At 42.6% G+C, this 16,317-nt stretch overlaps 2 protein-coding genes and 1 long non-coding RNA gene across 7 annotated transcripts in view; 2 read left to right on the top strand and 1 right to left on the bottom strand.

The window, feature by feature from the left end:
• Window positions 1-5,368: 5,368 nt before the first annotated feature.
• On the top strand, window positions 5,369-10,130 carry krt97 (keratin 97). The gene is made up of 8 exons (XM_033623960.2): window positions 5,369-5,873; window positions 6,547-6,629; window positions 6,920-7,076; window positions 7,641-7,805; window positions 7,931-8,056; window positions 8,838-9,058; window positions 9,268-9,308; window positions 9,400-10,130. The coding sequence occupies exons 1-8, from the start codon at window positions 5,481-5,483 to the stop codon at window positions 9,504-9,506; spliced, it is 1,293 nt and encodes a 430-aa protein (XP_033479851.1). The 5' UTR covers window positions 5,369-5,480; the 3' UTR covers window positions 9,507-10,130.
• Window positions 10,131-12,249: 2,119 nt separating this feature from the next.
• LOC144462480 (uncharacterized) lies at window positions 12,250-14,335 on the bottom strand. Its single transcript, XR_013490771.1, has 2 exons — window positions 14,076-14,335; window positions 12,250-13,370 (listed from the first exon to the last, which is right to left on the bottom strand). It is a non-coding gene; the product is annotated as an uncharacterized LOC144462480 (long non-coding RNA).
• A 464-nt stretch (window positions 14,336-14,799) lies between these two features.
• Window positions 14,800-16,317, top strand: part of rims1b (regulating synaptic membrane exocytosis 1b) — a 91,308-nt gene continuing 89,790 nt past the window's right edge. For 4 of the 5 annotated variants that reach the window (XM_078166292.1, XM_078166302.1, XM_078166291.1 and 1 more), the window contains exon 1: window positions 14,800-15,233. In XM_078166292.1, coding sequence (XP_078022418.1) covers window positions 15,067-15,233 — 167 coding nt within the window. In that variant the 5' untranslated portion in view covers window positions 14,800-15,066. The remainder of the gene's footprint in view (window positions 15,234-16,317) is intronic. The other variant, XM_078166305.1, reaches the window with a different exon arrangement.

The following is a 16,317-nucleotide window of genomic DNA, read 5'->3' as shown; positions in this document are numbered from 1 at the left end:
AGGAGTGTACCACTATTGCTGCCAAGATAAATTTCTACCTGCACTGCAAAACAGATTTTGCACAGTAGAGCATTACGAGCGTGGCAGCAGACAGAGAGGGAAGGATTCCTAAACATGACTGTAATATCAAAACACTGTTGTAGTCAAGATCCTAATACAACATCCCAGTCATGTGCGTCTGCCAACGCCGGATCAGACAGCACGCTGTGGTTTTGTGACTAGCCTCTGCAGAGCACCTGTTGCAAATCGAGGTCACTTGAATTAAAAAATGCTGACAGACTAGTCAACACAGACCTGCCAGGATATCATCAAAACATAACATGGCATGAAATGATCGTTATCTGAAGGAAACTGCAGGCCTCTGTCTGTGTGAGAGGGGATTGTGAAAGAAGAGTTTGGTCACAAATATGCATTTTAAGTCTCATCAGGACTTTACATTTTTATTATCATAATTATACATGTCACCCAGGGGAGACGCCTGCCAAGCTGCATACCAACGCAGACCACTGTTTATGATTGACAAATAATGAAAGCGGTTGTTATTTAGCAAATCATTGCTGTGTTTCCAGCTGCTTTTTGCTTTAGGTGTTTTGTAGCAACTTGTCGCTGTTTTTCCAGTGGGGATATTGACGTGAAAAGGGGGTTTTAATTATTTTTTTAACAGAAACATCGCTGCATTTGCTGCCGGGATAGTGGCAAGGCAAGGCAAGGCAAGGCAAGACAAGGCAAGGCAAGGCATGTTTATTTGTATAGCACAATTCAACACAAGGTAATTCAAAGTGCTTTACAGAGACATTAAAAGCAACAAGACACAATTTAAAACAACAAAAACAGTCGATTAAAAAGGGAAATAGAAATTGAGAATGATAGTGATAATAATAAAATACAGTAACATAAAATAAAAACAGGCTCAATACATTGAACAGTCAGGATAAGAAAAGAAGTAGAATAATAAAAGGCATAAATCAGCAGTGTGTAGTTAAAAAGTACGGGCAGTAGAATACAGCAGGTAAGTATTTAATCTAAGAGTACGCTTCAGTAAACAATAGTGTTTTTAGCCCTGATTTAAAGGAGCTGACAGTTTGAGCAGACCTCAGATCTACGGGAAGTTTGTTCCACAGGTGAGGAGCATAATAACTGAATGCTGCCTCACCTTGCTTGGTTCTTGTTCTTGGAACACACAACAAACCTGTTCCAGATGACCTAAGGGGTCTGGATGCTTCGTAGGGAACCAGTAGATCAAGCATGTATTTTGGTCCGAGACCATTTAGGGCTTTGTAGACCAGCAGTAAGATTTTAAAATCTATTCTTTGACTCACAGGAAGCCAGTGTAGCGATTTAATGACCGGTGTAATATGGTCCAGTTTCCTGGTGTTTGTAAGGACTCTGGCGGCAGCGTTCTGAATCAGCTGCAGCTGTCTGATTGATTTTTTGTTAAGGCCTGTAAATAAGCCATTGCAATAATCCAACCTACTAAAAATGAATGCATGAATAAGTTTTTCCATGTCTTGTTTAGACAGAAACCCCTTAATTCTAGCTATATTTTTCAGGTGGTAATAGGCAGATTTAGTAATAAACTTTAAATGGCTGTTGAAGTTCAGGTCTGAGTCAATAATAACACCAAGATTTCTGGCTTGATTTGTAGCTGTCAATGACATAGAGCCAAGGTGGGCGCTGATCTTTGCCCTTTCATTTCTAGGGCCAAAAATTAATACCTTTTCTGGATTTAGCTGGAGAAAATTCTGGCACATCCAGTCATTGATTTGATGAATACAGTTACTCAATGAGAGTAAGGGACTATTGTCGTGTGATGACACTGAGATATAGAGTTGTGTGTCGTCGGCATATGTATGATAGGAGATGTTGTGATGTTCCATAATCTGGGCTAGGGGTAGCAGTTGAATAGAAGTGGTCCGAGAATGGACCCTTGAGGAACCCCACATGTGATCGTAGTTCGCTCAGATTCATGGTTACCAATTGACACAAAAAAGTCCCTATCTTGTAAGTAAGATTTGAACCATTGTAGCACAGTGCCGGTGAGTCCCACCCACTTTTCCAATCTGCTAAGTAGTATATTATGATCAACTGTATCAAATGCAGCAATGAGATCTAGTAATACCAGGACAGAGGATTTGCACGCATCATTATTCTATATATATCATTTAAGACTTTGATAAGTACAGTCTCAGTGCTGTGATGTGGCCGAAATCCAGACTGAAATGTGTTAAAAAAGATTGTTTTGCATCATAATGGCATGAAAAGTGGTTGTTTTTTACAGAGACATTGTTGCTTTTCCAGCTGAGATTGTGCACCCAAAGCTGGGTATTTTAAGCAACAAAACCACATGTTAGCTATAATATTGTTGAAAAAGTTTTAACTTATCTGCGACATAATAATGTAGAGATGTAACGTACTCTTGATTTACAGAAACATACAATGCCAAATTCATCTTCTGGTGATTGGGTTGTCATTACAAGACAAATAAGAAATACTGTATACACAAGTAATTGCAAGTGTATGAAAAAATAGATTTGCTTTCAGTAAAGACAATCTTAAAAACCCATTGTACACAAGGTTGACGGTTTGATCGCGACTTCTCTATTCTGACTGTTGAAGTATCCTTAAGCAAGGTACTGAACCCCAAATTCTGTGTGTCACTGTGTATGAATGTTTGACTGAGTAGCAGGTGGCAGCTTGTACAGTAGCCACCCTTGTGTGAATATGTGTGAATGTGTGAATGTGGCTCTGTAGTGTGACAGCACTTTCCATTTACCTCCTCTGGAGTTTATAGAAATCCATGTGCAAACATGAACCTTATGAGGTCAAGTTGCTGATCCTATGTTTGACATCCGACTATGCTGGAGACATAGAACTGAAAGTCAACAAAAGTGCTTAACAGCTTATGCAACAGCAGCAGCAGCACCCTGAGGCAGCAACACTGAAACAAATAAGTTGTCAATTAACTGTGCGATCTTTGGAAATTGTGCCAATGCCTTATAAGATCATATCAGTTTAATTAAAGTAACCTCAAAAACAAAATGGCTCCACAAAAAGTTTACAAGCACCTTGACAGCAATGTGTCATGTAGTGTCAACAGTTTTACATGCAAGTGTGGGAAAATATTTACAGCAGGTTTAGAGAAGAATCACTGCTGGAAAGATGCATAAAACCTGTCTGTCTGTGTGGTAAATACATTTGAAATAGGTGCAATATGACCATGTGGCAACATATGGGCCTGAAAAGTGAACCAACACAGAAGTGCCAAAAATTGCAGTTCCTTGAATGGCCACTTGAGGCTAGCTCCAGACACAAGTCAATCCCCATAGACCCCCATGTTAAAATGCCCAATTTCACAGCAGAAATAAAGCCTAACTGAAGCCTAAAGCCTTTACAGCCTGGTACAAAAAGCAGTTTTGGCCTTTGTAACTAATTTCAACATTCATGCCATTCATCAATGGGGGATGAATTTTTATATAAGTCACCTGTTTACCTTTTATTAAGGTTCAAAGTTACGCATAATAAAGGGTGGGCCACTTTGGGTGACAAGGCTGACGAGGTCCCAGGTAGTGCTCAAGCATCTGCCCTTTCGTCCTCTGTCGAGATAAGTGCCCCTTTTGGAAGACATGTTTTTTTAATTGTTTTTTTATTATTATCATTTTTATTATAATTACTGATAAAACATCTCAATACAGCTAGTCTAATTTAGGCAATAACCCACAATTAAGCTTTACAACAAGTAAGCTGGCCTGGCGTAAAACCACACTGTCTTCCTCTCACTCTCTGATAGATTTGAGTTCACCAACTGCCTGGTGTGAGTGGACAAAAATGCAGAAGTGCTTTTTCACTTCCACGCATCTTTTCAATCTAAATTCAAATTGAAGTTTATGTCCCACGTTTGATAATTAATTTAAACAAAAGTTACATGCAGTTTGGGGCTGTGCTGTGTACAGTGCGCAGAGGAGGAGAGGAGGAGTTCAGAGCTGTTCTCTGGGATTCTTTATGAATATTCAAAGTTTATTTAGAAGATATTTATACGGATTAGTGCCTGACTGCCTGAGGAGAGGAGAGGAGAGGAGAGGACAACATATTTTGCAACAGAGCATCGGCCTACTTTGTAGTGTAAAGGGTAGATTGGTTGGTTTATTATTTTTATCATTCAGAGAACAGTGATTTTTCAATTCTGTAGTGTTCTTGTTGCCTGTTATAAATAAATGACAAACGTATAGAGTGAATGTGTATGTGTAGCAGCTGCAGGGTGTGTATTGTATAGATATGTAAGCCAGACAGACATTTTCCATGCTCATTACTGTGTGCAAATGTACTGTATGTACTTAGGCCTACAGACAATAGCTAGCCTCACTAATGAGACTCGAGACTAGCCATCTCTATTGAGTTTGGGCAAATATTAAGAAAAGACGATGCACATATAGGTGACGAGATGTTTAAACATTTTTTTTATTCGGTGTATAGGCTACACATTTATTATACAATTGAAAATTAAAATGTTAAAAAATAATTTTCATTTTCATATCATTTTTTGTCAAAGCCACAGGGAGCCACTGGAGAAGGGCTAAAGAGCCATATAGCTCCTGAGCCGCAGGTTGCCTGCCCCTGAGTTAGGTTATGAGCTAGGAGATGTGAGCGCTGGCAAGTTGGAGAGACGTTTACCACAATTAATTCACACATACGACCCATATTGTTATGATACAAAGCTGGGTGAAAATCAGCAAAGTGTCCCTTTAAATGTGTGAGTGTACATAAGGCTCTGGCAGCCTGCTACATAAGGAGCCAATTAATCACCATAGCAGCCCCAGCCCAGGGAGGCGGTCAGTGTGAAAGGACTGTAGCCAAGTGTCCTGTGCATAGATCAACACTCCCCCACATACGCTCCCTGGTTGTGGCAGATAGATGTGCCTGTGCACCTGAGTTCAGTAAAGCCTCAACTACAATGAGCAATGTATGAATGTATGGATTCTTTTTTTTTTTCAGTCAAAATACAAAAGTACAATCAGGAAATTGACGCATAGTCCTATTATTTAGCTTTTGAGTCGGTTTTTGTGAGACAATTTTTTGGGTGAGGCCACTTTACCTAAATTGTCGAGCAAATTAGCCAGACTGCCCATGAAAGGAATATTAATCTTTTGTTTCCGCCTGAGATTAAGTGCATCAGACAGGCTTAATTCAACCTGACAGGCTGAATGAAAAATGCCTCACACGCCTATATGCCCTGACAGTCGTTAAACATCGGGAAGTACACCTGAATGCCTCCACCACGCCCTGTGTGGTCACACCCGTGATGATGGGGGCGAGCAGCATCATTCCACCTACCTGTTCGGCCGCTCCCACCTCCACAGGACAGCCTATAAAGTCCATCCTGCAGGCTGCCTCTCATCACCAGCTCCTCCACCACTCCTGGGCTTTGACACGTTTTGACTTTGACAAGTTTTCAACGCTACACGCGAGCCAGAACAGAAGTCACCATGAGCGCATCTCGCTATTCGTTTTCCAGCTCGTCCTTGTCCTCCACGCCCATACTGACAAGCTCCAGGCGGGGCACGAGCGTCTATGCCGGCGCAGGTGGGAAAAATGTCAGGATATCCTACCCCACCAACAGCCTTGGCGGTGGCTTGGACCTGGCAGGGGCGCTCGGGGGTGGCGGAGGTGCCGGGGGCAGCATCGGCATTTCAGGCAGCGAGAAAGTGACCATGCAGAACCTCAATGACCGCCTGGCCGCTTACCTAGAGAAGGTGCGCTCACTGGAGTCTGCCAATGCCAAGCTGGAGCGTCAGATCCGGGAGTGGTATGAGAAGCAGACCCCCGACGTCCGGGACTACAGCAAGTATGAGGCCATCATCGAGGACCTGCGCAGACAGGTGAGCCTTATCCTGATTCAGACACATAAACCAAAATGTCTTTAATTGTATAACCTCAAATTTGTCTGTAAAAATAATGTTTATGTATAAATATTTAATGCTTTTTACCCTGTCCCCAAACGTATCTACACCCATTGTTGTAGTTAATATGTAATGTATTGATTCCCCTAGACTAATATTCAGTAATTACAAAATAAAAATGTTTTTATCTTTTATTTCCATAAAGAGTCACCACTCATTTACCATATGCTGATTCGCTATTGAACTAAGGGCTCAAGGACAGAGGGATGTTAAATACTGTAAAGCCCTCTGAGGCAAATTGGGATTTATGATATTTGGCTTTATATATAAAATCAAATAGAAGTATAATTCATGATATATATAATACATGATATGTGTATGTGCATGTGTGAGTTAATGTCAGAAAGACAAGAGCGCTGGAGTTTAAAACCAATGTTTGTCTTTCTTTCTTTTTGTTTGTTTCACACCTACACGCACCTCCAAGACTTTTAAAACTTGGAGTGCAAGTCAGGTGTAAAGAAACTATTATAAACAAAGCCCTTGTGGCCCACATTCACATTCTAGATAATAAAGCACTGACACACCTTTGAAGTTGTATTATAGCGGGTTAAAAAACTACTGACAATGCCTCTCTTCTTTTCTTTGTCTCTAGATCAGCGCTGCCACACAGGACAACGCCAGGCTGATGCTGCAGATCGACAATGCCAGACTGGCAGCAGAGGACTTCAGAATCAAGTGAGTGTAAAGTTACATCAGAAGTTATCGGCCCTGTGTGGAAAAAACCAAACTGCATTTATAATGCCACAAGTCTGAAACCTGACAGATGTAGTAACTTGACATCCTGTTTGCTCCATAGTTCCAGGCTATGTGGACTTATTGTCACAGGGGTGTAACGGTCAACAGTGCAATAAAACTGGTGTAACTGGTTTTGGTGGAGCTCCACTTTGTATTTTTTTTGTTGGTGGTAACACCAATTAAGCGGGTGCAGCAACATGAACCACCGTGCCTTTTTTTTTTCTTGACAGGTTTGAGAATGAGCTGGCTGTGCGCATGTCAGTGGAGACGGACATTGCCGGACTGCGCAAGGTTCTGGATGAACTGACCATGGCCCGCTCTGACCTGGAGATGCAGGTGGAGGGCCTGAAGGAGGAGCTGGTCTACCTGAAGAAGAACCATGCAGAGGTGAGAGGTCTGCTGTTAAGGAGTAGCACCACACTGTGTCAGTGAGCTCAGGCGACTGGTCCTCTGCACTTTACAATAAAACATCAGTAACACATCCATTCCTCTCATAGTTTCTGGAAGGTCTCACGGGCATGGCTCCAGGCAGCAGAGTGTGAAAAGAATCTTAAAATAGTTTTTCATGAGACAGTTAGAGAAGTATTTGCTAAATGCCTCCGAGTATTGTCTTTAGCTTGTGCAAACAACAATTAATGCAGAACTTGTTGAATTGTCTGCTGTGTGCCTTCAGGTTGTGTACCTAAATTAGGTGCTGCTACTGGCCCCAGGGTGCAGCCAGAAACAATGACCCAGATGTTTATTGATGCTGAAAAAGCTGATCATGAAAGAATACATCAAATAAGAGAAATGTTGTACCGATATGTTCATGAAAGTGAGCCAGTGTGCTTAACACCTGCCTCTGCTCTTCATTTAAAGTTTGCTAACACTTGCTAACTTAAGCCAGCATGAGCCTCATGTGGGTTTTATCTTTGACCCACCTGACCTTTGACTCTCTTGTGCCGCCTGTAGGAGATGGCGGCCCTTCGTGGCCAAGTTACTGCCAGCTCTGTGAAAGTGGAGGTGGACGCCAAGCCTCAGGCGGATATGTCCGAGGTCCTGGATACGCTCAGACAGCAGTACGAGGGCATTGCTGACAAGAACCGCCGTGATATGGAGTCCTGGTACAAGGTCAAGGTAAGGGGAACTAGATGATACACTATCTCATCTCATGTCTGTATGCAACTAAAAATGTGGCCTAAATATAAAGTGATTGCCATATAGCCATAATAATGTTTTGACAATTTTCACCTGTCTTCCAGTTTGAGGAGCTGAACAAGCAGGTGGCTACTAGCACCGAGAGCCTCCAGACCTCCCGAACTGAGATCAACGATCTCAAGAGAACCCTGCAGTCCCTGCAGATTGAGCTGCAGTCCCAGCTCAGCCTGGTAATTCAGATCCCATATGCACATATGCATCTGTCATCTTGATTTGTACGACACACCATAGTAACATATTTTACAACATGTTTTACGTAGACTAGTGCAGGACTGGCGGGTTGTTTTGTAGACTGATGTGGAAGTTAGCATTGCCCTTGTTCCCACGACAAAAAAACGATTTGGATTTTTCCATTAGGTTTTGAATATTTCAGGAAATGAGCTCTGTGGCAAACAAAGGTTAATGATGCTTACATGTCTTGTTCAGCAAGATCGACCCAAATGAACACATCTTTTATGGCCTTTAAAGCGAAATGCAGTCGCCAGAGGTAAAAAGTTAACGCTAGGCTATAAACGATCTACAGTACAGTCACATAACTTCAACGTTGCCACTGCAACTAGGCTGTAAAGCCACGTTCAGCGTGATGACGCTCTGAACTCTTGTTGGCAACCGTTTTATTGAAGACACATAAAAGCTTTAATACTCACAGACCTTATTTTAGGCATCTAATTAAAGATTCATACAAAAAACTCACTGACTTTGAGACAAAGGAATTGGAAGTACAGAAATGCTAACTAATTTCCGCATTTTACGATTTATTCCTGCAGCACTCTACACACCCCATAAATACTCAGTAAGTCAGTAAACCTGTCAGTCACTGTCTTTAATGACTTCCTCACTCTTTTTTTTTTTTTTTTTTTTACACCTGAGGCAACTTAAGTGGAAAGAGGAGTTAGAAAACAAGCAGTAAGCGCTCAGCATGTGTCGCCCTTTGTTTTCCCTCCCCTGCAGAAAGCTGCCTTGGAGGGCCAGCTTGGAGAGACAGAGTCCCGCTACAGCCTGCAGCTGAGCCAGCTCCAGGCCATGGTCGATGCCCTGGAGGAGGAGCTCAAACAGGTGAGGGCGGACATCGAGAGGCAGTCCACCGAGTACCAGCTGCTGCTCGATATCAAGACCAGGCTGGAGATGGAGATCGCAGAGTACAGACGACTGCTGGATGGAGAAGATGTGAAGTAAGGGGATGTTTTTTTTTAATGTGATGTTTGTCACAATGAGTCCAGCTTGACGTATGATACATGTTGGGAAACACTCTACTCATGTTCACACTGGGAGTTGAATGAGAAGATTGATATCGCTCTCATTTAAGTCTCGGAAAGAAAGCGAATAAGCCTCGTCCCCACAATGTCTCTTTATAAATTTGTCACTTCTTTCTGTCTTCTAGAAAATCTGTTATCACCACCGTAGTCAAGGAAGAAGTCAAACGTAAGTTTACATCGCCACTGTATTTCGTTTTTAGCTCTTTACTTGTAAAAATAAACATGCTACCGACTGAACTTTTTTTTTCCATCTGCAGCTAAACCAGTCGTAACCCAGAGGACGAAAGTGGTGGTTGAGGAGATCGTTGATGGAAGAGTGGTGTCCCGCACGGAGGATGTGGGCACAGAGATCATCAAGAGCTAGACAGACTGCATCCCAATGGATCTGGTTCAAATGATGAATTAAGTAGGAAAGAAATTAGCTTCGAGAAGCCAAAACTAACCAGGAAAATGTGTTATTATTTCACCCAGGTCTGAAATCCAGCAACATATTTCTCCCCCCAAATATTTTCTGCAGTGTTGATATTTTTATTTACAGTCAGAATATGTGTAAAATAAGCAAAACCAATGTTTTAAAATGTTGGAGCACTGGATTATAAACCGTGCCTTTGTTTTATATCACTGAAAACTGTGCAGACTGTCATCTAACCTCCTGAAATACCAAATTCACTCAGTAGTAGGCAGTGTGAGCCCCAGAAAAGAAATACACATGCAGAAGTGAGACCATTTCTTCTAAATGATAATAATATCTTTTTGTATTATTTTTATGAGGCAGAATGATAATCTAAACATAGTTGTGCATTTTGGGTCATGTGAAATACTGTTGTTTAATTAAATGTTTGGAATTAGACCACTGTCAGGTTGATTTCCAGTTTCTGTAATGTCTTTGAATTAAACCACACTTCCCATAAATCTTATGTAGATCTGTATGAAAGGGATCTTTCCATCTTTGAGTGTTTTCCTGAAGAGAATAAACATCTGCCCTCCACTTGTTTCTCCCTTTGCATAAATACATGAAAGCTATACAGAGGCTATTGTGTACAACTTCACTTCACAAAGTTGTATATTGTTTTTTTTTAGAAGCTAACGAATAGCTAATGAAATGGTTCCTTTTGTGTGGCTGCACGACTACTGTTATTTTACCACTCGGAGAGTATTTGCTTTGTCTGCTTACCTTTTTCCTTTGTGCAAACATTTCTAGAAGCCTTCACTGAGAAAGCTACTTTCACCATTAAGGCATTTCTATGTAATCCTCCCTTCGACACTGTTAGGTGGTTCGTCGGCTTTGCTGTGACGGCTCATTTCCCTTGAGGGTGTTTACAGTCGGATCTGTATAATTTTTGACCTCAACTGACTCTAGTAACTTTTGAGACTCGAAACAAATAACCTGCATGTGTCCTCTTACAAAAGAAAAGTTAAATACATAAGGGACACAACACTTGACAGCAGGGTCATCCCTATGTTCCCAAGGTGCTGTGTTCCTACACTCTATAGCACATAATGAGAACCTGAAAAAGATGTTCACCTGGAACAGGTCTTTGTCTACATAGAGTTGCTCTTTCTGTCAGGAGAGCACTTAAAAATGCATTGCAGCCCAATATATCTATTAATTTCAGAATAAATTAATTGAAAAAACAACAACTGACCAGTTACGGAATGAAAAAGTTGCTAACCAAGAGTTAGAAAAGAGGCATAAAGCCAGGTTTAATTCCTATCTCTAAACAGATTAAGGTTAGCTAAGAGGTCAGAGGTCAGGTTGAGATAAAAACATCCGTAACTGACTAATCTTAGGGAAAAAAAAGACCTGGAAATGGGGTCCAAAACTCTCACATGCAATTTTACATTTTAAGCTTTATATGTCTCTTGTCTGATGTGTCTCATGTATTGATGTGCACATCTCACTTTAACTTAACCTAAAACATAAAGTAGCAACTGGTAAATAGAGCCAAAGTTTTTAATATTCCTTCCCTGTACATGCAGTGTTTCCGTGTGTCCACTAGATGTCGATATGTTCACTTTATTAAAGCCTTGGATATGGAGACGTCCACCTGATTCTGTGGGGATGTCTTCAGTAGCACTGTAGTTACTTCCTCATCAAAATGTTACTTAACCAATGACTTTAGCTTACACATGGTGACAATATTCAAGACAACTTCATATTGCAATGGCAAATGTTGCTTTGAGTGTTATTCCTTACAGCATATTTGATAAAACTTCTGGTACCTTTGGAATTAACGTTCAGAATTAAAGAAATTATTTAAAATTAATTTTTGGGCGTCAAAATGACAGAGAACACACACACACACACACACACACACACACACACACAAAATAAAATAAAACAAGTTTGCAAGTTTGCTCAATAGCCTACTTCTCAATCAAACACTGTTTTAAACTGCTGGCTGGGTACATCAGTGTAATATTAATAAAGGTAGATTGATTGATTGATTGATTGATTGATTGATTGATTGACTGATTGATTGTAACAGAGGGCTTCACAGCCCCTGATATCCAGCAGGGAGAAGCACCGTCACTAACAATCCTCACTTGTTATTTATTCCCTACATTGTTGTTCTGCACAGCAGGGAACAGTTTGTATTTTCTCAGTATCCCCTAAGAAGCAAGACAGCACTCAGTCTGAACAAGAGGCTGCAGGGTGTTTGCATTGGTGGAGGAAGTAATCAGATCTTGTACTTGAGTAGCAATACTACAGTGTAGAAGTACTCAGTTATAAGTTAAAGGTCTGCACACAGAATCTTACTTAAGTAAAAGTACAAAGGTATCAGCATGAAAATATACTAATGCACCAAAAAGATAGATAGATAGATAGATAGATACACAGGAGTAAAATGAGTCATCCCAGGACTAATACAGAGAGCTGTAACTACAGTAGATGTGCTTATGATGGTAATACAAATCTGTGGTTGGCAGTGCAGGTACTGCAATGTAAGGTGATTAAATTAAATGTCTTGCTAGATATATTATTAATGTAATGTATATAAATATATGTACAGATACCAGTGCAGATACAGATTTTTCTTGTAGAAGGTCCTTAAAGGAGTAATAAGAAATGCTATAAAGTCTAAAAATATAAACAGCTAGCAGAATTAGTTGATTTACTGATTATTTTTTATTTTGCATTGATAATCTGAATCAACAAAAATAAATAAAGCTGTCAAACAAGTGTAGTAGGGTAAAAAGTACAACTTTTCCCCCTGAGATGTAGGAGAGGAGAGTTATGAAGTAGTATTAAATAGAAATAAGTACAAGTACCTCAAAATTGTTAGAGTAAACGTACTTAGTTACATTTCAGCTCTGGGTTTTTGTGCTGAACTCACCTTTATTCTTTTTCACGCAGTGGGAGGAATAAAGTCACTGCTTATTTGCACCTGAGCAAGTTGGTTTTTTTCCATTAACGAAATTTGCCCAATAACTTTTGTATTTTTCTCTGCATCGCACCATTATTCAGCTACGAGGTTCTCATTGGGTAGCGACTCAAGTCCATGCAGGACATTCCATGCACATTCCCTGTCTGTCTCTGAGGGACACATGGATGTGGGAAAAGTTTTGAAACATGTTGTTCCACCCTGTCAGCTGCATTAAAACCAGTAAATATCTGGCTTTCATATCGCTCATGCAATAACCCATGCAGCTGAATATCTCACCCTGTGCATGCATGTTATCCTATGACTATATGTTTGCCAACAGTATGCATTATGAAAGCTGACCGAGCTGCTTGAACACATCCTCCATCTACAGCACAGAGCCATTAAAGCAGAGCCTCTCCGTCCTTACAGACTGCACTCAGGGTTTATTTATAGTCCGTGGGCTGCAGCAGAGATCCACTCGTGCTGTGGCACGACTCTGTCACTCAGGGCCGGTGGTCCCTAGTCACGACCGAAATGATGACAAAATTCTGCACCACGGGAAGCTGACGTCACCCGCGGTACAGTCACCTCCTCGGTGACGTCACGTGACGGAGGCTGGGGTGGCAGCAGCCGGGGTTAATGCCATCTGCTGGATGGACTCAGACTCTCACCCGGCATTACGTCATCGGGGAGAAACCGGTGCCAGCTCGGGATCGGTATAGCCTGGGAGTCTGGATGTGAATGCAAAACGAGCCGGGAGAGGAGGAGGAGGAGGAGGAGGAGGAGGGCTGGCCTGGAGTGAGGCTGACCCGGCCTATTATTGGACAGGAGCTGTTTGATCGAGCAGGGAGCCTCAGCATCTGTAAGGTGAGATGACAACAGTAGGTATAAACACTTCTCTAAAAACACATATTCCACTACAACTTACACTTACAATTTGTTTGGCTTATCCAATGTATCAAAAAGGGATATGCAAACTGAAATAAAAACACTATAAAAGATATGATCTTTGATTATATGGCAGCTGAAGTAATACGATTGATGGCATAGATGTGTTTTCTTGCTCTTAATGATTCAGATAAATATGTGGGTAGCTATGTGACCATGTCCATACTATGTCCCCCCCCCCGCACCTTATACTTTTGTCTCTACATATGTCAAATAATCCTCAAAAATGCACAAAAAAGCAACAAAAACAAGAAACAAAGACAAATCCAAGAAAACATAAGACGAGATAAGGTAGTGTTCATTGTCCCTGCAAAAATAAATAAATAAGTCATAGATAACATAACATGACGAATTCGAGATTTTTTTATGGTATAAAACACAATTTCCAGTCACGCACAGACTTGGGCTTTACATAAGATACATGAAGCACAGTAATATACATAAGACATACAATAAAAATACATCAAATGGTACGAGATATATTGCAAGAGTTTATTAAAGCAGTATCTGCAAAATACATGGGCAAAAAGCATACTAAATATGTTTAATAAAATATCGTGACTCGTGTGCTATGGCTGCAAAGCATGGTGCCAAATGCAGTGAGGTAAGCTGGTTACCTGGTTTCCTGGTTGGATGCATTCAAATGTTGGAAGCTCAGAGAACCACAGAAAAAGCTGAAAAATAAGATGTGTGTTTGCTGTGGAGGCGAGCTGCTGTCCATGGTGCTGAAATGGACCAACACTACAACACTGACAACTTCATCATGTGCACGTTGTGTCTGCATCGTGAGGCTGCACATGGTTTATGAAATGTGACTTACCTGAATGACAAACTACTCAAAAGTATCGCGAGAATTGTTTGTTAAATATGTTAAATATGGCTGTAGCCGTCGTGCACTCCTGAACTTTGTGTGGCAAGTGTGTGCGTTGGATGAAACACTGGTGTGTGTGTGTGTGTGTGTGTGTGTGTGTGTGTGTGTGTGCAGCCACAGTAAAGGCTGCTTGCATGTGACGATGGTGATGGTGGTGGTGAGGACCCCATTCTCACATGAGTAAGCGCGCCTCCGCAAAAAAAAAAAAAAGAAAAAAAAGGGGGGTTGGGGGGAGAAAGGAGGAAGAGGAGGGCTGCATTCCCATTGACTGAGAGAGAGAGAGAGAGAGAGAGAGAGAGAGAGAGAGGCAGCACGGACTCCGCCTATACCGCCCTAACATCCAGCTCCAGTCCGACGACGGCACCACAGACCAGCCGTGTGATCCAGGGGCCCCCTCATCGCGACTCCCGGCGTGTGAAAAATGGGCTCCCCGTGAATCCGGGCGGTGGAGGGCAGAGGCGGGCAGGCGGGGGGTGGGGGGGATCGACGACGAGAGCGTGGTGGGAGAAACACCCAGAGAGGACAAACAAAAGCACAACCGAGGGTGCCTGCAACCATGAGCGGCTTGCACTATTCGCCAGAGCTGCGGCTGCCGCTGCCGCTCTGCCCGCGGACCATGTCGTGAGGTGTGGCTCGGAAACGCTCCGGGGAACCTGTCAGCCGAAACGACTCGCCGAGGAGGAGGAGGAGGAGGTGGTGGTGGTGGAGGTGGAGGTGGGGTGGTGGTGGTGGAAAAGATGTCCGCCTCGGTGGGGCCCCAGGGTGGCCCTCGCCCACCCACCGTGCCGCCATCCATGCCGGATCTGCCGGACCTCAGCCATCTCACCGAGGAGGAGAGGAAGATCATCATGGCAGTGATGGCTCGGCAAAAGGAGGAAGAGGATAAAGAACAAGCCATGCTAAAGTAAGCGCAACATTTCTCCCCTTTCTGTGGAAGTTATAACGCATAGCGATCCCCCTTTGTAGTGATCAACACCACACACCCATCACATCCAGTAACCGGTAGCCGATGCGCTTGTCTTGAAGAGGTGGTGTGCTTCCAAAAAATTTACCCAACATAATAACAGCTGTTTCTGAGAGAAGTCAGCATCATCAGAGGGACAGCAGCCGTGTGAGGCTCGATGCAGCTGGAATCAGTCAATAAATTAAAACAATACAGTCACAGTCAGTGGAGATGACCCGAAACAGGGTCAAACGTGTTACAGGTGTAGATTGGGCCGTGAGGATGGGGTGTGACAGTGCTGGTGGAGATGGTGGTGGTGGTGGGGAGGGGTGTGGGGGGGGGGGGGGGGGATGAATCATAGCATTATCCATCCTTCACCCACTCGTTTTCATCAATGGGGACTGCAACCCATCCCTCAGTTTACACATCCAACACCGCTCTGATTTTCCCTTTTACGCACGCATGCAGGCTGGAGTGGCTTGATTTTTGCAGCCGCGAATGTGTGTGCATCTGTGTGTGTATGTGTGTGTGAGAGAGAGAGATCGCTTTGGCAATAATGGGAACAACAATGACATTATAGCTCTCAGGCCTGGAGCGACACAAACCGTTTTATAAGCCCGACAGACGGACGGTGGTGAGGCGGTGTGTGTACGATCGTTTGTGCTTCCCTTTGGCGGAGAGAAGAAGATGGGGTGTGGTTGGGAATCTTAGCAGCCCTGAACCGGACACGATATAGATTAGAAAAGAGACCGGATATATTGGTCCACCTTTGGAAACCCCTCTGAATATTGATCAAATGACGACCCATCGCTAAGAACTGTATATAAATAACCAGTGATAGATTTCAGAAGGTGCCATACACAAACTGAGCCACTAAAGGAGCATTAAGGGGAAATGACAGGAGGTAGCTATAGCTCACTTGAAACTCACTGATGTGCTACAGCTGCCTCATACAAAGCCTTGGTTACATTGCAGTTTGATGCCTCAGGGGCTTTCACCACAAGCAAATGGCAATTTGAAGCAGCACGGCCGCCACTGAGCCGTA

This window comes from Epinephelus lanceolatus, chromosome 3, assembly GCF_041903045.1.
Source record: "Epinephelus lanceolatus isolate andai-2023 chromosome 3, ASM4190304v1, whole genome shotgun sequence".
In the NCBI taxonomy this organism is placed as follows: domain Eukaryota; kingdom Metazoa; phylum Chordata; class Actinopteri; order Perciformes; family Serranidae; genus Epinephelus; species Epinephelus lanceolatus.
Note: the sequence above shows the minus strand (reverse complement) of the source record. Positions and strands in the feature narration are given on the sequence as shown.

Bases quoted from the DNA above. Each gene is read 5' to 3' on its own strand.
- krt97 (XM_033623960.2), top strand. From the start codon at position 5,481: ATGAGCGCATCTCGCTATTCGTTTTCCAGCTCGTCCTTGTCCTCCACG. The intron at 7,077-7,640 runs GTGAGAGGTCTG...TGCCGCCTGTAG, and splicing joins TGAAGAAGAACCATGCAGAG to GAGATGGCGGCCCTTCGTGG. The intron at 9,059-9,267 runs GTAAGGGGATGT...TCTGTCTTCTAG, and splicing joins CTGGATGGAGAAGATGTGAA to AAAATCTGTTATCACCACCG.